We start from the raw sequence: 21,794 nt of genomic DNA on the forward strand, positions 1-21,794 counted from the left end.
GTTAATAATAAATAAAGTGTCTGCAATCAGCACCATGAAACGCTCACATGGCCCTGCAAAGTGCTTTTCTTAAGAAATAATTGCCACTTTTGGAGACCTTTCTAAAACCAATCACATAAATAGGTGTCTAGCCAACCGTGTAAGTTACTCATTGATGTACTGGGAAACAGTTGAGTATTACATTATAGCCAAAAAAATACATTATGTACAAGAAACACATCAGCTAAACATGCCGTAGGTAACGTAGCTTGTGGAAAAACACTCCCATAATGAAATATGAATCGATTAATTAATTTTGACAAGGTTGTCTGCAGGGCCCTTCAGCACTGAAGTGAACTGATAGAGCAATGGAATCTGAGCATACTGATGACATGGAAAGCGTGCATAACTGAGACACAAAGACTTCTGTTTTCTAGAATGCTAACATAAGCACTATGGACTGCTAGATCATACACTGAAGAGTGTAAAAGTGGTGTCTTTGTGCACACAAAGGAGAGAAACATACAACATTAGCCTAACATGAATAAATTGCGCTAGCCATTTCTACACACTTCTTTGTATCATGAATTATTCAAAAGAATGGTTTGCAGAATAAAACATGGATGCCATACTACTTCAGAACAAATATTTTTGCGTTCAATGTCTTTCTTTGCCTGCATTTTCAGTTTCATTTTCTTTCTTTGTTCTTTTTCTTATTTTGTAGCCTGGTCTTTTCTTTCCTTTTCTCTTTTTTTTTGCATTTTGTTCTCTACATTTTGAGCATTAAGAAATGTATTACCATGATTTCACTTGATAGTTAGCTTGAAGTGCATCTTTAATAAATACTTCATAGTAAGCATATTAAGCACCTGCTCACACGAGGGAATCTGATCATCTGAGGACCTAAGATTGGACAATTACTATATAACATCTGCTCACATAATGCACGTGCATTTCCTCCGAACACGTTTATTAGGGCTTCCCAAATTACACTTGAGTTGTCATTTTGACCTACATTTTATCATTTAAAAGCCTGAAATTCAGGGTTACAATCTCCTCTACCATAGCTGTGAAATGACTACATCAAGTTGTGTAAGCAGACATCGACAAGCAGGTGCAGCGTGTTTTGACAACTACTGTAGAACTCTCTTCCTTTTGCTCTCCACCAAGCTCCATCCTTCTCCATCTTCAAGACCCACCGGAAACGTCACCTTTTCAATGAAGCTTTTACAGTGGTGTAACATGGCGGCATGACATAATGCATATGCACTTACTCTGTTAAATCTAACCCTATAAAATGTACACTTCCATGTGCTTCTTCTTTCTTTGTTTCCCAACACACCAGTTAGATTGTAAGATCTTTCCAGCAGGGGTTCTTTGTGTTAATATACAATGGTGTGTTCTGAAGTGGTAAGTTCATAGGGATGGGTTGATGTGAAAGCAAAGTACAGTAAATAAGCTTGTTGTGGTAGAAACTGGCAGAAAGCGCCTGACCAGCATTTTGTGCCCAAGCAAAGCCTTTTTGGAAAGCCTTCAACTACAGTTTGTAGCCACTTTCAGTTTTTTTGTTTTTTTGCATGTCATCTCTCCACAGGTCAAACACTTTGACCAATTCTATGAAATGTTGAGGGTACCTTCCTGCCATCCTAACTTAGATCTACCAGAGGTTTCAACCAAGTCGGCGCAACCCCCATCTTAGAATAGTTTTTTTGTTTAAGTGATAAATAAAAATATTAAACTGTACATCTCATCGACCGGATTTTTGATACAAAACATTTAATGTATTCTTTTTGCAACTTGTACTACATTTTCAGACAATTTGCTTGAACAATTTCAGAGAAATTAAATATTAACATGAAAACAACAACCTGTAGATTTACTTTGACATCTAAGTGGCAGTGATAATTATTCATTGCACAAGAGGTTTTTGATTGATTTTCCACAGTATCCACAATAAAGAACATCATAGTCTCCTTGAGAATAATGCGTTTTGTATTTTATTTGCTTTTCCACATCCGGACAGTTTGTTGCGAATCAGATTGCCATTGTTACATGGGAGTGTTTTGCAGTTTGTGATATTATATTAAACATTTCTTTTCAGGTAACAATAATGTGAGAGTTTAAGTGATTTTCAGTATTTACATTGTTATTTGACTTCAAGACATTGCTTGATCGTTGTGACAGATAATAGCCAGCCCGTTTGGACAAGTTCTTTGCCGGTACCTTGACTGTCAGTGGAAACTAGTCTTATTTATAGGCTTGTGTAGTACCACATAATATTGTGAGAATTAAATTGGTCAGACATTACTTTTTTGAGAATATTTAGGACAATTTGATGACAAATTCCACACATTGAAGGTGTTTTACATTTAGTTTTTTTCCCATGTTTCATTCCGTGCTATGAATCTTTGTTATAGTAGGTTTAATCGCTCATCCCACAACGCTGTATAAAATATAGCGTTTTCCTAGTTCGTAACAATCAATCATTATTTAGTAAGACCATTAAGTCTGTCGTGATAGCCCAAGTAATTTTTTATTCTGTTGCTATAGTACAGTATAGAATCCTGCACATCTGTGTGATCGCCATTGTAAAGTGTTAGCCATTTATGTAAATGACAGCTAACAATCAGTTATGACTACAGCATTTAATTAAATAAACTTAGTTTTCTAGGACGACTTTAGGTTTTTGAACACACATGACATTTCAGATTATGACTACGGTACAGTGGCACATATAGCATTCCACTGCTTCCAGCAAACATTCCACCATCTTTCCCAGGATCCAGGACAAAACCTTAGTCTAGGGCTTGGGGTAGTTGAGTGGGACAGCGCTGAAGGGTAGTTGAGAGGAGGGGGTGGCTTTGGTGATGCTTGTGAGCCCGGGTTTGGCGGCAGACGCTCCTGTAACTTAAAAAACAAAAATTGTGAGGCGCTACTAGTGAAGGTGAATATATATATATATATATATATATATATATATATATATAGAAAAAATATTGTGTTAAATTACAAAAGTGCTCAAATATAATGAAAACTGGCAAACTTTGCTGCTCAACCCTCTTAGGGGAAGATCCAATTCTCTCCTATCTGGAATGGTGTGGAGAAACTTGTGGGGAGCGCAGGTGTCACCATATACATGTAAGGGAAAAGAACAATATAATACAATAATGTTGCACTAGAATTGTCTTTATTTCATTGCCTTTGAGGGTTCGTCCTGCCACCATCAGGGAGTGTGTACAAGCAAGACCCCCCTGCAAATTGCTGAATCTACCCACTGCATCTATTGCTATTTAAAGGCTGTATTACCACTGGGAGAATGTGAGTTCCCATTCAAGATTCCTCCTTAGGTTGCTGTGTTTATTTAGACATACCACACTATTATATTGTTCTTTTCCCTTACATGTATATGGTGACACCTGCGCTCCCCACAAGTTTCTCCACACCGCTCTTGTAATTTAGCCTGCTTCTTCCGAGATGGGCTGGCCTGTCCTGGGATAGCTGTCAAGGCTCTTCTCCCCTGTTGGATTCCAGTAAAATTGTAATCTAGTGCTGATTCTGCTATAGTTTTGCAGCCTAGCTCAGCATATTCTGAACTGGCCACTAGGTGACAGTAGTTAATCATAAAAGCAATAACATATGGTAAACCCTTTGCTCAAAAGAAAATGGTGTGATATTTTTAGAACTGAAAATACGCAGTGAACAGTGCGGCCTTGCAATGTATGAAATGCCATGTGTCTATCTTTGACTAGGAAAAGAACATTATAAAGCAAATCACTCAATATTGATACTGTTGTCTTCTAGATGGCCATGTTGTACTATTTTATGTTGTGCTCTGTGGATCCCTAAAATACATAATTGCGCTTGTTCTTGCCAGATGATCAGTGCTCAGCGTGCTGTACATTATTCGAGGGCTCTGGGGGTGGCTCTTGTCACTGCGGGTTTCCCTGGTGGCAATGCAGCAGTTAAGCTCTGCTGATGTAAAGCTGGTCACAGGCCTGTCTGCTTTGAAGCTGCTGCCTCCCTGCTCCCTGATTGGTTTCGCTCTGCATAGTGACAGGTGTAAGAGGAGATATTAGCCCGTGGAGGTCTGCAAGCTGCCTCTATGCGTGCAGCCCATTGCCTGATGCTTACTTGCACTTGTTTGTTGGCCATGTCTAACCTAGCCAAAGCCGCAAACAAACTGATTTCGGTTGATTATGAAGTGTTTGGCCGTGTCCAGGGTAGGTGGGATTTCTCTTTTCATCTATTTTGAAATGTCAGTGTGTTTTTTTCACTGCGTCCCTGCATGCTGAGCAAATAAGGACAAGTCACCCCATGTCTAAAGATAGATACAAAGAGCTGGGCAGTGTGAAGGCACAAGGACAGACTTCAGTCGATACTGTTCTATTGAGCACTCACGTTTTCTCATATAAACATATAAGATGCTCATCTACTTCTATTGAGAACAAGCAGATCTATTCAAATCAAATAAGCTTTATTGGTATGACGAAAGAGCATTTCAGTATTGGCAAAGCATGAATAATAGGGGGTAGGGTACAATGTACACAGTACAGGAATAAAAGGGGGTAGGGTATAATGGTTACACAGTAAATGAATAACAGGGGGTAGGGTATAATGGTTAAATGGTACATGAATAACAGGGGGTAGGGTATAATGGTTACACAGTAAATGAATAACAGGGCGTAGGGTATAATAATTACATGGTACATTAATAACAGGGGGTAGGGTATAATGGTTACACAGTAAATGAATAACAGGGGGTAGGGTATAATGGTTACATGGTACATGAATAACAGGGGGTAGGGTATAATGGTTACACGGTACATGAATAACAGGGGTGTGGCCAGGTCTCCCTCTGGGGTTTGCCTAACCTCCGGTAGCAGCGGTAGCAGCGGTAGCTGCGAAGGGCTGCGGGGACGCTCGGCGAGTGCCGGGGGCGAGCGGGAGCATGGTGGGCGTTCAGGATGATGAGCGGGTTGCCACAGGTCTGCCACGGCTCCCTTAGCAGAGCGCGCCATCTTGTGCATGACCGCACATGCGTGAGGCTGGCGCATGCGTAGAATGGAGTGCGTCGGCCATTACAGATGCGCGCATGCGGTGTAGTCGGACAACGGCGGCCATGTTAGTTGTAGATCCGCAGGGGAACTACAATCCCGAGCAGCCCCAGGGGCTGCTAGTCAGATGGGGAGAGATAGCCAATAGGGCTGCAGGATTCACGGAGGACTGCAGTTGATACATTTGGCGCATTGAGGAGCACGCCAGTCGGAGCTGGGACACGGTAGGGAGAAGGTGTATGTTCAGGGTGTCTGTGGCCCCTGCACTAGGCCAGAGACCCCCTATTAGATCCCAGTTAGACCCCGAGTCCCCTGTAGGTTGTAGCTGCTACAGGGGGGACAGGCTTCTTAGATACGGACACTGCCCCTTATCTGATTAAGTGTCAGGGACACAGCAGAGGACACCGCACAGCAGATGCGGCCTGTGGTCTGGGACCAGACCACCACTACATAAAGAGACTGTTAAGGTGGGACCCTCCAGCTGAATACCACCCCAGGTGGAGGCGGCCGACATTGCGGACAGCGCTGTCACACACTTCCGGGTGGGTTGACTCCTGTGGACACCAGGTTGGTTAGGTGCCATGGGCACCTCTGTACATTAGGGGACATTCTCACCGGGGTGTGGACTAGGTGGATGGACTTTGGTATAGGATGTGTGGGTAAGGCCGTGCGAGGCCCAAGTTCTATGTGTATTGTGTTGCCTATTGCATGTTAGTAAACTTGTTATTATATGCTCGGTGTGATCTTATTGCATTGGGTCCTCTGAAGGGGTTATCCGGCGCCGTCAGGATCCCTCACAGCTGGAGGCCCTGTCACCAGACAATCCACGTACACCCCAGGCTCCCAGCAGCGGAGGTTCAGGCCTCCTGTGAGCCACAGGAAATGCACCACACACATAATAGCTGCCATATCTTCCATAGGGTGGGAGAAACAGTGCTACAGGGGGTAGGGTATAATGATTACACAGTACATTGGGTGTACTTAGGGATGTGGGTGTTAGTGGGCACTACTCACTACTCACTCTGACACCAGGCATTGCGGGCCATATTCAGTAAGCAGTGCTATGTTGCGAGGCACCTTATGGGACATTCGATAGAATGGCCCTATGTCTTTTGCATGCAGAGCTTAATTTGTATGTAAAAAAAAAAATGCAAGTGGTTGCAGTGGGAGTGATTTTATTTGATAAATGTGATTTTTGTTTGCAGCTGGGAGTCTTTGATATAACACCTCCCTTGGGTTGACTGACTGCGTAGAAAGTGCTGGGGTTGGGTTTAGAATCATGGGAGAGATTATAATCTCATTGGGGCAGGGACTCCGTTTCTGAAATGTTACTTTTATGACCGAAGCACTTCTTTCCATTATGTGTTATTTGTATTATTTGTTATTTATATGATTGTCACGTGTATTACTGCTGTGAAGCACTATGTACATTAATAGCACTATATAAATAAAGATATACATGCTGTACATACATACATACATACATATATGTGTCAAAGTGAAACTTGAGTTAAAAAATAATATTCAGTACCACCTCGACCCACATTTCTACAGGCCCCAAAACATGTGTATTTGCGCGGGGGCTCTGTAACAATGTAGTGGCGGTTTACAAAGTTGGATTTATTATGGGACAGCAGTTTAAAGATTCGCCCTCTGCCTCCAGCTGGCTGTTTGCATTTGATTTTGTAAATGTATCAAGGCAAGACACCTACTTAGGGCCCCTCAGAGAATAACATTATCTAAATGGTATTCATATGAATTCCAGAGTTTTAAAGTTCATGCTACAGGAAAAGTTTCCTAAAGTTTCCACGTAGATGGCACTGCTGCTCTACGCACATGAATTTTGCTATCATATATATCAATTGTAAATATGTTATGATTTTTACATTGTACATAGTCTACAGTTAACATTAATATATTTATTTGTTACCTTTAGGTTGTTATACAAGGTTCAATGATTCAGAAGTGAGGTCAGTACAGCAAAAAGTAGTAATTCTTTACCTAATTTCGAGAAGTAATTTTTTGAAGTCCTAAATAAGGTAAATGCCTGATGTGAACCTTAGTTGGGGCCTGGGTGTAGGGTAATGTATAGTTCTGTGCCAGCTACAGTAGCTAAGAAAGTATGGGAGAAAAAAATAGCTAAAAGTTAAAACCTGCAATAGGAACTCATGAGCTACAGTAGAAATTACAGATACAGCGGCCATAATTTTAAGGCAAAACGGCGCAGTTTTCGTATGCGCTGCTGTACTCCACGCGGCATGAACGCGGTCAATCGCCCCAGGCACACGTGTTTATCGCGGTTGCTTTGTTTGAATTTTATGGATTGTGTGCAATTATATGCTACTGTGCTACTGTGTCAATTTCAGGTGTTTAAAAGCCACAACACTAAAATGCCATTTTATGCACACGCCTGCTTTCGCGTCTTAAGGCGGTACGGTTGGAAGAAATCACGAGCCATCACATGGGTATTCCGAGGTATACACCGCATGATTTCGTAAAATTATGGCCGCTGCATCTGTATCTTCACATGTATGTAGTTGCAATTTCCTTTTTTCTTGTGTGGTTCTGTCTCGGAGTTGAATACTTTCCAATCTCTGATTATGCTTAAACCCTTTTTAAAACAAGTAAAATTGTCTTCCAGTCGCAAGATCACATGTGAGATTTCATGTACCCATTTCTGCTTCTAGTAATGTTACTCCATACACCCTCATACCATCACATTTCAACCACTGCTACTATTCATTTTCTTTCCCAGAATAAAAACATCCTTTATCAGAGCTGGAACACATAACTTGGAATGCACACATGCAGGAAATTTCAAGTGCAATTAAGCCACTTTTTTGTTGCTTCGTGGGATATAACCCACATTTATTCCAAGTCATCTGGTTCTATTTTAATTTGTAGGTTTCTTTTCTATGTTTTTTAGAACATATAATGGTTCATTGGGCAATCTAGTATTTATTAAATTAAATAATTTAGAAGCCACATTGGTGTATTCTTGAAAAGACCTAGAAATACAAGATTTCTTTGCTCTTCTAAAAGCATGTTGTTGCGTTATTATTTTACATTGTAACTAACTCCCTGTGGATAACATTCCTTTTTATTTAAAGTTATATTTCACATTTTAACCATCTCCACTATGAGCATATAGCTAAACGTCTGCAATAGAAGTGAATTTCCCCTACAGACACTATTGGGTCAACACAGGAAAATCAACCAAGCAAAACATACATGTGGGGGCCATATTTTCGAAGTGATCCTAAGCCATAAGACATCTTAGTAAATACCGTTTTCAAAATATGGCGGTCTCTATGCATCAAGGCAATTTAATAACAAAATTGGCCCAGTGTCACAACAAAGTCATGTAGGAATGAAAGTTTCTGTGCAGTATGGCAACCAAGCGGATTATTAAAATAACTTTTTATTCTTTTTCCCTCTGGCAATGAAGATCTGTGTCCTGGGCACAGAGTCATGATGACAATACATGGTTACAATAAATGAACAGAGGTTATACATTACATTTACAGACATTTCAGGACAGCAAGAGATATTATTATGGGCGTATGTAACAGCTAGACAAGATATATGTTCATTTGCTGTTCACACATAAATATATATGGGGCCAGCTTGTAGTTTTGCGGGGCTCGGTGCAAGGGCTTTTGCGAGGATTCTTACCTGGACCGGCGCGGCATCTCAGAAGTCTTGGCATCATGAAGTCACAGAGCATGCGATGTCATGCGGTGTAACTTTATGGCAACGCGATGCCATGTGATGTCACAATACCTTTGTAAAGACAAATCCTTATCTTATGACATAAGGTTATGTCATCAAGCTCAGATCTTATCTGAGGGACACACTGCACGTCATCGACCTCACCTCTAGCATTCAGTGGAAGGACACATATCTGTGGGCCACCTGCGATGTTTCTTCTCTATACACCTGTATAGAGCATCGCAGGGGCATTAATGCTATTAAATATTTTCTAGATAAGGATTTGTCTTTACATCCAGATCAGAGACAGTTTTTGCTCTCTTGCATTGAATTCATTCTGCAACATAATTATTTTCTTTTTGAGAGCATTTATTATTTGCAGATCTATGGAACAGCCATGGGAACCAGGTTTGCCCCCAGCTATGCTAACTTATACATGGGGTTGTGGGAGGACCTCCATTTGTGGGATAATGCTGGGCTGGGGGCGGGCCTGGTGTTCTTTGGCGTTTCATTGATGATATCATTATGATCTGGGATGGGGACAAAGTGGAACTTATGTCGGTCCTTGAGTCGTTTAACATCAATGTCATGGGACTTAACTTCACTTTTGAGATTGATACCTCACACATTAGTGTCACGGGAGACCAATGCTTTTAACACCAAAACACCCAGATCCTTTGATTGAGCAAAGCAAGAGATAACATAAATTGTAATTTACAGAATGAATAGCTTAGTTTACAAAACACACTAGAAATACACTTACTAGTTACGATGTTAAGTCTGGTTACAGGATGAATCTTTCACTGCATGATGATTATTGTTACATGATGAAACTGCTTCCCCATGGGCTGCAGGGTTTTTTATGCACTAAACAGTCCTATACTCAAGCCATGCATCCAATCTACTCCGTGGGAATAATTTATTCCCCCTATCACGGAGTTGCCATTACTTTGCAAACCTGGCAGATGGGCTTTTCAGTCTGCTCTGGACATGTGCCCGTCCCCTCTATCTGGCACTGCTCAGTCTGGGCATAGCAGCCATTTGCCAGGGTGGCTTTGAAATTATCTTCCTTGCTAACAAAAGGTTTAACACTTCCATTTCCAGAACTGCCTTTGAAACTGGCCAGGAGGGCTTATTGAAATTCTCTTCCTCTCCCCCCCTTGCTAACAAAAGGTTTAACACCTCCATATCCTGGATGGCCTTTGAAGCTCAGAGGGCGGAGTAACCTCTGTTTCCCATGCAAATGGATTTTTATCCATACTGAATGCCTTGCTCTGAACCTTACTTTAATAAAAATATAAACCTTGGGTACTTTTAAAACCATTTTCCCTTTCACACGCTTACATGAAACCACTGCCACAGTTATACACATAATAATAAAAATGACTTTACTATGAACCCCCCTTGGTTCTGTTTTTTTGGGGGCATATAACGGGGACCTTTGAATGTAATTCAATTCCCTGCCCAGTTTTACTGTTCTGGTCTGTGCTGAAGCAGGGAAATTTGGTGGTGAGCTGAAACTGCTTTCTAGGGAGGATTTTATCCGGTGTTCTGTGTTCCTCATGTCCTCTGGAATCTGGGGGGCATTCCTGAGTACATGTTTCGGGGTAATCCGCAACACTGGCCCCCTTCTACCCAAACACACCCTGACAACATTTTACCGTAAAATCACCCCTGAAACTCACGCCCTGCACCTCTCCGCTGGCTGGCACTCCTGGAACAGTAAAAATACACATATACCTTTATTACAAATGCAGTTACATGCCATGATTGCGTTGAAGAGCTGACAATCACAATTCCCCAATATGGCTCAGAGGCACACAGCCGGGCCAAATACCTTTATTTACTGGCCTGGGTACCCCTTCACCGTCACAATTAATTTCTTAGATTTAGAGCTGCTTGTTTGTCCAGAGGATACTCATATCCATACAAGAACGCATTTCAAGGAGGTGAATGTAAATAGTTATTTGCATGCCTCTAGTGGACATCATCAGAAATGGCTGGAAAATATCCCGAAGAGTCAGTTTTATAGAATCAAGCATACCTCTACAAAGGACTTTGTTCAACAAGGTCAACTTTTGATTAATACATTTCTTGAGAAAGGCAATGATAGAACTTTAGTGCTAAAAGTCTTTGATGAGGCTAAACAGGCAGATCTGGCTACATTGTTGGGATCATCTAAAGACAAATTTGTATCAAGACTAATAAAAGAAGATTGTCCAAGGTCTGAACTAGATTCCTGACCACGTTTTATCACTTAATACAATTCAGCTGCCCCTTCCATCAAAGGGATTCTCAGGCGCCATTGGAGAATCCTTCAAAGTGATCCTGTAATAGGCTCCCTGTTCCCTAGATATATATTCCCATTATGTTTAAATGTGACATTAATATCTAAAATGTATTGACACCAAGCATCACACATAGTAATGCACTCACACCATTCACTTCACATTAGCGGAAACGCGCCTGGCAGGCGGATTGTCAACGTAGCCGTGTCTGGGTTGGAGAGAGTGGGTTAGCCCAGATACTTGCCAAGGTCTTCGGTTGGAGAGATTAGAATAGTCAAAGTCTGTATAGCCGTGGTCCGGGATTGGAGAGATCAGAATAGTAGTAGTCCGTGTAGCCGTGGTCAGGGTTGGAGAAATCAGCAGAGTCGAGGGTAAGCCAGGGTCTGTATCCACAGGAGTTTCCAAGTACAAGCTGGGTCGGTACATGAAGGGTTAACTGTAGAGAGAAGCACAAGACAGGGAGCAAGGCACAACAGACGTGGAAGCAGAAGGCTACAACTAGTTATGCTCAGCAACGTAAGACAGGAACTGCAGGATATTTAAAGCACACAGGAACCAGTCACAAGAGGGGCGGAAACAGAGGGGAGGCCTCCGTGGAGGCAAGGATTGGCTGCAGAAGACAAGTGGGCTGTAAGTACTTGCCAAGTAGCTGGAGAGCGATGCACGACGTCACGTGTGCGCGCCGCGCGCGTGCATTCTGTAAGTAGAGTGGGGGTGCATGCACGCGCTGGTGCCCGAGTAGAGGACTGCGAGACAACAGGTAAGGAGGGAACACGTCGCAGAGGACGTGTTCCCCGATTCCTTACAGGAACATCTACTGTGGCTAGTGTGAAATTGTCCTCCCATCCAATATTATCTAATATATTTATAACCGTTGTAGCGTCTTTTAAATAGGACCTAAGCCCTTTAACATATTTTTGAAGAAATGTATCAATATACAGTAGGCTGATAAGTTTAATGCGAGTGAGTCAATCCCCGAGATAATGGGTCTTCCTGGGGTATTGACTACACTCTTGTGAATTTTCGGTAGGAAATAAAAGATGGGTAACTGAGGTGTTTCTTTCATAAGAAAATTGAATTCTCTATCTTCTAGGATACCAATATTTTTTCCTTTTTCTAACAGATTTTTTAGATCTAGTTTGAATTCTGTGGAGGGATCTTTTGTTAGTTTAATATAAGTATCTGTGTCTCTGAGCAGTCTGTATAATTGTAATTACAACACCTCCTCCTTTATCTGCCTGTTATCCTCTCATCATCTATGATTTCTTTAAAGCCTCTCTTTCAGGTTTGGTCAAGTTGTGTATGTAGGAGGATTTCCCCCCCTGTTAGATCTTCGAAATCTCTTGTGATCATTTGGTAGAAAACTTCCAAATGATTTCCCTTGCTATGGGACGGATAGAATGTAGATTTTGGTTGTAATGAAGAATGTACAAAGATGTTTTCTTCATCTTTTTGAGATGCTGGTTCACTATTATACTGTATGTTCTGCTAGTTACTCTAGATATTGCATTTTTGCTTAGAAAAAATCTTTTGACGGTCAGTTTCCTTAGGAATTTATTCGCGTCTAGGTATGACAAAGCTGTTGGGTCCTGCAGTGGGTGCAAAAGTTAGACCTTTTGTAATTAAGTTGTTCTGTGCCTCACTTAATGTGACTTCACTTAGGTTGAAGATGCTATTGCTTTCTATTTGAATAGTCTCTTTGTTTCTCTTTCTCATTCTTCTACCCCATTTTCCTCTGTATTTCTTGTTCTTTTGGATCCTTTTTTTGTCCCCCTTTCCTTTAGTGGTAGAAACACACAGATACCCAGCAAGCTCTCAGAACTCCCCCCCCCAAATTACCACAATATATATGTGTGTCAAAAGGAGTGCTACTGGGCGTGGCTAATTGTATAAAACAAGAGACAAAGAAGTCCAGAGCAACATCCAATGTGACAAAAATACCTAGTGAAATACCTGTATATCTCTTGAAAAGGGGTCATTTAGTTAACCCTTTGGCCAAAGCGTGTAAGCCTGCAAGCCGCATCAAGGCATGACCAAATTCGCAGGTCCTAACACTAACTGATTAAAATCCTTATTTACCTCTATAATTAGAGGAAGGATGGTCCTGGCATTGAACCTGTCGCATGAAAAAAAAAACCTGCTTACTTGGATAGTGGGGAGGGGCGAAGTTTAAACCATGCGTGGGAGGAGCCACTAACCACCAAAACAGCTGAGACCAGATGGACAAAGTCGACAAACACACAGATACCCAGCAGGCTCTCAGAACCCCCCCCCCAAATTACCACTATATATATATATATATATATATATATATATATATATAAAGCAGAAAATAGCCGTGTTAGTCCAGTTGCGATAGTGCAGAATAAATGAGTTCTCCAGTATTCGGTGATACCTTTTTTATTGGACTAACAATTTATGTCATAGGACAAGCTTTCGAGAGTTATCCTCTCTTCTTCACTTCAAGCAATATTGCTTGACCTGAAGAAGAGAGGATAACTCTCGAAAGCTTGTCCTATGACATAAATTGTTAGTCCAATAAAAAAGGTATCACCGAATACTGGAGAACTCATTTATTCTGCACTATATATATATATATATATATATATATATATATATATATATATATGTGTGTGAGTGTCAAAAGGAGTGCTACTGGGCGTGGTTGAAGGTGCTATTGCTGTTTATTTGTGTAGTCTCTTTGTTTCTCTTTCTCATTCTTCTACCCCATTTTCCTCTGTATTTATTGTTCTTTTGGATCCTGTTTTTGTCCCCCTTTCCTTTAGTGGGAGAAATCTGTTTTACTGTATGTCTCCCAGAAACTGGAAGACCCTATTTTCTCTAAGAAAAATCTTTTGAGCCTGAAGGACCCTCATGGGTAGAGGGATCAGTTGGTTTTCTGTCTTTTTTTGTTTCTTCCTGAGATTTATTTCTTTGTTTATCACTTTCTGGGAGGTATGGCTATTTTGGTATGGCTTATTTTTTTTATGTGCATTTTTAACATGTACAAAATGTTAGTACAATGAGCATATGCCTTCTTTTATAAACCTAACTTGTCTGATCTGCACCATAATTGCTTTCATTCCTTTGCCCTGAGGTACATTCCCATATCTACACAAGAAGAAAAACCATTAACACAGTTTTGGGATAAGCTTTATTGAAACTTACACACTGTAAGTAGGACATCCACAAAAGCCAAGATGTCACTTACAGTACAAGTCAACCTGATATATCTGTGTGTACTATATATTCTTTCTTTATTTTTGGTTTGATCGTGCTCCCTCTGGAATTTGTGGAGAGTTAATACGTGGAGGAGGACTTTTGGAAACAAGTCCCCACCGGAGTTTTTTTGAGCATTCTATATCACCCAATCATTTATTGATTCACATTTTATATCACTTTACTAGTGTAATTTATTCACTTCACTCACGTTATTAGATTCACCTTTTCACCATGTATTACACTTTGTGAAAGCACCCTGCAATACCAATTTTGGGGTTTGCCTAATTAACCTAACACAGACACTGCTATTTATAGCCTAGGCTGGAGCCACTGCCCCTAACTAAAATTTAATTTAAAACCAGAGACAGAACATGAAAGCACTCCTCTGTGACACCTATATGCTTATATATATGTTGTGGTTATTTTGGGGGTTTAATATGAGCTTGCATGTGTACTGTATGTTTTACCTAACTAAAATTGGCCAGACCCTACTGGGGAGACACTACTGTATAGTTTTCTACTGGGGAATTAACCTATTGGAGTCCTAATGACTGGCCATATACTTTTAGTTTCTATACAGTATATTAAAGTAATTACTAATTTCATTCAATTTCTTCTATATGCATCAACTGATTATTTGAATACGGTCAATATTAGGCATTAGGGAAAAGTTACATGACATATTTAAAAGAGGTAAATTCAACTGTGTCTCTGTGCATCACTTTTTCTCCAGTGAGGTAGGGGGGGGGGGGGGGGGGGAGAACAATACATGGGCAGCCACAACTTAAAGGCATAAAAAAAAACCCATATCTTATATTTTCTCTTGCTTCAGAGTAATCTATTAGGAGAGGTTGTTGTAGAGATCAGCAATATTTCAGGCACTTTTCAGACCTATCAACCATTGGATGTTATCATTCGAGTTTGTCTCTGTACTCCTCTTTTTTGCAGAACACCTTTCTTTGTAGCAATGTTTTACAAGATATACTGTAGTTCTAACTAAGCATACTTCACTCGGATCTTTAAAAATATTTCCACAGAATTAACTTCTGCACTGTCAATCCTTCTCCCTTCTTTTCTCTCTCTCTGCCTGGTCTCTGGTCTGCTTGGCTCTAATTGCCCCTTGTGTATCAAACATCTCTTTCCCTCATGTCTGCTTTTCTCTCTTCCCATTAGAATCTCCATTTCTGCTCTGCCCTCTGTTCCTTTCTTTCTCCAGCCCTGTTCTTATTTATTTATAATATATTTTACCAGGAAGAAAAATACATTGAGAGTTACTGTAACAGCCAAAGTCTTGAAGGAACTTAGACAGGAAGTGGATTTGAAGGACTCTGGTAAATTGTTAAAGCAATGGGGTGATCGGAACGAGAAGGAAGAGGGTTACAGTGGGGGTGAGAAGACTGCTCATTTACATGGGTAACCTGTCCTTTTCCACTATCTTTTTTTTTTCTTTGCCTGTATTGTTCCTTTCTCTATTTCACTATGACTTCTATGTACTCCACATACCAAGCCACTCTGCTGTGAAGTATATGGGAACATGAAAAGGGGGTCAAAATATTCCATATGAACTCCTGTATTATGACATGTTTTCTTAAACATTCATATGGCATTGAGTCTCCAGAGAGCACTTCAGAACCTGCAGGGACTGCTGCTGTGGTTGCAATTCAGGAGCAAATAGAGAAGTGGCTCAAGTCAGAAAGAGCAGATGCAATCTTGCTCCTTTCATGGGTATCAATGCGCACCAACCCGTGGTCACAGGAAATATTACTGTATAACATGTATCCTAGCACAACAGTGATATGAAGCTACATCATGTAATTGATGTACAAAACCTGACAAACAGAACCATTTAAAAATGTTCACTCTTAGTTGCTAAACTGAATAGTAACGTGAATATTGGATGGAGTTTCACATGCTCCTTTTTGACGAGGTCACTGTGTTTATCAACACAATTGTATCCCAACTAGGGATACAACTAGAATCCCAACTAGTAAGAGGGAGGCTTTTGTTTTACTGTAGAGAGACTCCATGAACACAGGGTGATGTTATATCTGTATGTGCCTGTTAACTCTACATGTGCTAACCCAACTCCACAGATATACAGCTGCAGCCGCCTTTATCCTACTGCGGCCGTATCGGCGCAACTCTGATAACCGCGGGCAGATGCAGTATTTTTTATTTTTTTTCAGGAATATGTTCCGGTATTTTAGCGCTCATAATATTGAATGCATGAACGTGAATGCGGTATGAATGCGGCATGAACGCGGTGAAGTGCGTGGCATTCGGAAAAAATCCCCCCCAAAATTCGGAGATGTTGGAGAATAAAAGGGGCCGCGGCTGTACTCATTTTCCATTGTCCTTTTCATGACATTGAATAGGACATATTTTGGAGCGGGTCAGACTGGCCAAAGGTAGAGGAGTCAGGAGAGATGGATTTGCACAGATAGTTGATAAATGGAAATCTTATTATAAGGATAATTCCATCACTGTGAACATTTTACTTATTTGTGTCCTGTGAAACAATCAACACATTATTTTAATGGGACCTGTAAAATGTACTGTCTAATAGTCACATTTTCTTCCACTTCTAGCTGTTTGTCTTTTAATGACATTATGATTACTTTAGTTAAGGAACATAGCAAATGTGGATATTGACAATTTTCCTGTAGAAATAAAGATTCACAATAGAAATTAGGTAATGATAATTAAAAAACCCTCTTATGAATTTGTTTATCACTGAAACATTAAATGATTTGAAGATACATAAACATATTTGATTTTTTTTTGTTTTAAAGTTGACATTCGCATATATTCAATTTATTAATAAATAAAGCTGCCTATTGGTGAAAAAAAACAAATACATGCAATAACCTGTAAACTATGAGCTATTAAACATTTCAGATACAAAAGACTAATACAGTATATGTCTTTGTGTTTTTTTTTTACAGGTGTTTGCTTCAGAATGGTAAGCATATTATTATACGTTATGATATGCTCAACATGTTTGTAGTTCTTTGTTATTGAGCTCATGTTAAAGGGAAATGAAGCAAAGCCATTCTGATTGGCTGGCTTCGTTTCCTTTAAATTACGTCATAATGGAGGCGCATGCGCGACGGCTATGGGGATGGAAGTCTAGGTACTTAGCTCCATACCGCGCTCGAAATAAAACAATAAGTCAAGTACTGTATATTGTCAAGCAATGTGCTAATGGAACAATTTGCTCCCCCTCATTTTACAGTGAGGGAGGAATATCTGAAGTAAAATCAAATGTTAGATTGGTCCTTCAAATGTGAGGTATGTTTCCAACAGTAGCTTAACATACATCAGCATACTGTATAGCATTCACTGGACCTTTCTGATTCAAGCTTTAATACGGCCTTAACGCTATGTTATTTTAGGTCATGGCTGTACCTGGCTGGGTTGCTGAATTTTTTGGACCTTGTCCAGGGTTCTGAAGTGGGCCATTTTGGCTTGCAATGTAGGAAGCCAAAGTGAATTCCCTTGACTAGGCCACAAATTTTAGCCAAGACCAGTGTATTAACCCCTAGGAAGCCATAGCGGAAATGGAGGAATGCATTATGCATGCCTTTACGGTCACTAATGTAGCTAAAGGGTTATTAGCAATACCCAAACTACCCTACTACCAATTGTATGTAATATTGGTACAACCACTATGGCATGCAATGTATTAACCACCCCCCTTAATCCGTCAGGCGGCCTAACCTCCCTCCATGGGGCACCTACACCCATAACCCACCGACCATACCCCCCCAGCAAACTTAACTCCACCTCTACAGTACTGGCTATTTGCCTTACTAGCCAAAGGTGGCTAAGGCCAACATAAACACAATATACAATAAGACTTCAGTTCCAAATACCAAAGAGAAAAACACCATGACACATATTGTGTGAGTGTATATATATATATATAAATATATATATATACACACACAAACACAAACATCATATACAACAAAACAGGAGAGCCTAGGTAGCCACAATGGCATTCAATGGGTAGCTGAAATAAATATTTGACTTACCCCATCCTACTAAGCTGTTTCCATCTTCAGGGCAATAACCCCCCCTCCCTCCGCAACAAATTCACACAAAAGGGTTGATGCCCAACCATTAAAAATGATACGCTGGTCTATAAAGTGGGTCTAACTCCCTGTGTAACTCTGGTAACCGGAACCTAGCTATCACACAGGACCAGATACCCAAGGTAGCTTGACCATCAAACCCAATAAGTGCAAGATGGGAATGCAGAAGTCCAGTATTTGGGGCACCGGGTGGGGAACTGCTGAAGCTGAAACTGGCCGAAATAGAGGCCATCATCAATTGGCCAACTCCTCAGATTTTACTCTTCTAAGGGACCTCAGGGTACTATAGGAAGTTCGTCCCCCAGTATAGTGCCATCACCATACCCGACTAAGAAAAGGCTTCCTCGAAAGGTCACCTGCATGCAAGGTGACCTTACAGAAGCTGAAGATAGCCTTCACCAAGGGGTTTGTCATCCAGACTGATGTCACCACATATGGCATCTATGCAGTCCCCAGGCAGATGAATGAAAAGGGGGAGGGTCACCCCATTGTTTACCTTAAAGGAAAGCTGCTCGATTAGGAGGTGAGCTATGCCACTATAAAAATGATTTGCCTCAGAATAGTGTGATCTCTTCGCAAAATCCAGCCCTACTTCTTGGGGAGGGAATTCACAGTGGTCACAGACCACAACTCCCTGATTGGCTGCAGAAAGTATCCTGAGAAAACAGGGAATTACTCCGCTGGAGCCCTTCACTGCAACTGTATAACATTACAATACAGCACAAAAGGGTAGCGAGCATGGCAATGCAAAGGATCTGCCCCGTCAGGAGGTGGAGGACTTCTATGACCCTTGCGGACAACAGGAACAAGGCTGTTGGCTCACGTGGACAGACACACCGGGGTCACAAAGATTGGAGGAGGGATGTGACAGAAGGTATCATGGCATATCTTAAAAATAGAGCTCTGCCCTAGCACGCCATCTCTCTGTGCCCCGTGCCCATTGGGATTTTTTCTAAATGTAATATGTGATGAAGAGTAGTAGTGATTGTTACATTGTCCTGTGTTTGAACTGGTTAACATGGTGGCCTCCGCCGGGTAGCGCGTGCTGAAGCCCCTGCCGTGCTTCGCTGGCCTCTCTCTCCAGCCACTGCATCTGTTCTTCTCTGGCAATGGGTTGCTGCTCCAGTGGCTGCCTCGCTTCCTCAATAACTGCTCCCTAGTGCTACAGTTGGGAGCAGGCTGTAATGATGCGCTCACCATGTACAAGGCGTGACCACAAGGCCGAGGTGGGGATTTGATAAACAGCAACCCACAGCCACGAGGGCGTGCCTGGAGTGTAGATAGGTCGAGGTAGCCGGGTCGGGGTAGGAGAGGTCAAGATGGTCAGTGATACTTGCCGAGGTTTGGATAGGAGAGGTACGGATCGTTGCAGATACTTTTGCCATGGTCAGGATTGGAGACGTGCCAATCATCATGGGTAAGCCGGGGTCAGGAGCAGAGAGGTACGGATCATCATTGGTAAGCCAGGTCAGGTGCGGAGAAGTGCGTAATCCAAAAAGCAAACAAGCTCAGGCAACACAGGACAAGACAGGCAAGGCTCAGACAGGAGGCAGAACTGCAGTGAACACAGCATACATAAACAAGGTTATGCTCAGCCAATGTGCCAGGGGGCAGGCTGAGCATATATAGGAAGAACAGGCCAATGAGGAGGAAGCATACTCTCTGTGGTTGGCTCATGGAGACAAGGCAGGTGAATCCTATTACACAGTGGAGCAAGGAAGCTTCTGCGTGGGTGCCATGCATAGCGAGTGCATGCTGCGCAGCAATGATGTCACTGCGTGAGCGAAACCTGGAGGCGGGACCACCGGGAATGGCATTTAGTGCCGAGTACGGTCCGCGCGCTCCTAGAAGGAATGCTGGCATTCGCCGGTCTGCGAGATGCGCTGCAGGAGGCAGAGGAGGCAGGAGTCACAATCGCAAGTCTAGGCAGGTAGGGAGCGCGCCATGGAGGGCGCGAATGATGGATCCTTACAGTACCCCCCTCAGGAGCGACCTCCGGGTGACTCCAGGGAGGTTTGTGAGGATATCTCTGGTGGAAGAGTCATAGGAGTCTGGGAGCATGAAGACGGTGATGGGGAATCCAAGACCTTTCTTTGGGTTCGAAACCCTTCCAGTGCACCAGGTACTGGGTTGATCCTCTGGAGGACCTGGAATCCAGGATAGCCTGTACTTTGTATTCCTGTTGGCCTTGTACGAGGAGAGGAGCAAGAGGCGAGGAGGAGGCGAGGACGAGTCAGAAGAGTGGGGATTCAGGAGGGCGACATGAAAGACAGAGGGTATCCTCATAGATGGTGGAAGATGTAGCCGGTAAGCGACCGGGTTGATTTTCTCAGTAATCTCAAATGGTCCTATGAATCTAGGTGCCAGTTTCAACATAGGAACCTTGAGTTTGATGTTTTTAGATCACAACCACAGCTTGTCTCCTGGTTTAAACTCTTGGATCTTTCTTATGTGACAATCTGCCTGCGCCTTTTGTCTGGTAGTTGCCGTTTTGACATTCTCTTGGATCCTTCTCCACAGCTTTTGAAGACTATTGATTCTGTTGTCTGCTGCTGGTACCCTGGAAGTGGAAGTAGAGATGGGTAGAAGTAATGGGTGAAATCCATAATTAATGAAGAAGGGCGACTCTGTGGTGGATTCGTTGCGCAAATTGTTATGCACTAACTCAGCCCAGGGGAGAAGCTCAGACCAGTCGTCCTGAGTTTCAGAAACGAAACACTGGATATATTGCTCCAGGGACTGGTTAGTTCGCTTAGTCTGGCCGTTAGTTTGGGGATGATACCCTGAAGAAAAAATGTAGCGCTATTCCTAGTTGCTGGCAGAGGGAGCGCAGGAACTTGGATATGAACTGTGACCCTCCATCGGAGACTACGTCCAATGGTACCCCGTGGAGGCGAAAGATTTCTTTGATAAAGATGTCTGCCAATTTGGGAGAGTTGGGAAGACCTTTTAATGGAATAAAATGAGACTGCTTAGAAAAGCGATCTACCACAACTAAAATGATGTTCATCCCTTTAGATACTGGCAGTTCGACTATGAAGTCCATGGACAAGTGTGTCCAGGGACGTTCCGGGATGGGAAGTGGTCGAAGGAGTCCTGTTGGTTTATTCCGGGAGGTCTTATTCCGAGCACATGTCGGGCACGCAGCAACGAATTCTTTGATGTCCTTTTGCATACCAGGCCATCAAAAAGTCCGCTCCATGAGATCAGTGGTCCTTCTAGTACCTGGATGTCGTGAAAGCTTGGAAGAGTGACCCCATTCACGAATCTTCTTCAAATGAGGTGGTGGGGTAAATAATCGACCATCAGGAACTACGAGATCCTCCGGCATGTGAGATTGCTTTTGTACAAAGTCCTTTAAGGCATGAAACGTGTTGGCAGAAAGAATATATTTGGAGGGAAGAATAGGTTTCTGCTGATCCTCGTTTTTTTTGTCTACCAGG

The 21,794-nt window shown here is 42.0% G+C and overlaps 1 protein-coding gene across 5 annotated transcripts in view; it reads left to right on the forward strand.

Annotated features, from left to right (window-relative positions):
• The first annotated feature begins 3,986 nt into the window (after window positions 1-3,986).
• Window positions 3,987-21,794, forward strand: part of ACYP2 (acylphosphatase 2) — a 211,697-nt gene continuing 193,889 nt past the window's right edge. Inside the window, exons 1-3 of one of the 5 annotated variants that reach the window (XM_075595939.1) lie at window positions 3,987-4,199; window positions 7,400-7,508; window positions 17,200-17,216. In XM_075595939.1, coding sequence (XP_075452054.1) covers window positions 4,176-4,199; window positions 7,400-7,508; window positions 17,200-17,216 — 150 coding nt within the window. In that variant the 5' untranslated portion in view covers window positions 3,987-4,175. Of the gene's footprint in view, window positions 4,200-7,399; window positions 7,509-15,505; window positions 15,668-17,199; window positions 17,217-21,794 lie in introns of all 5 variants that reach the window. The other 4 variants (XM_075595938.1, XM_075595942.1, XM_075595940.1 and 1 more) reach the window with 4 other exon arrangements.

Source organism: Ascaphus truei, chromosome 4 (assembly GCF_040206685.1).
Source record: "Ascaphus truei isolate aAscTru1 chromosome 4, aAscTru1.hap1, whole genome shotgun sequence".
NCBI lineage: Eukaryota > Metazoa > Chordata > Amphibia > Anura > Ascaphidae > Ascaphus > Ascaphus truei.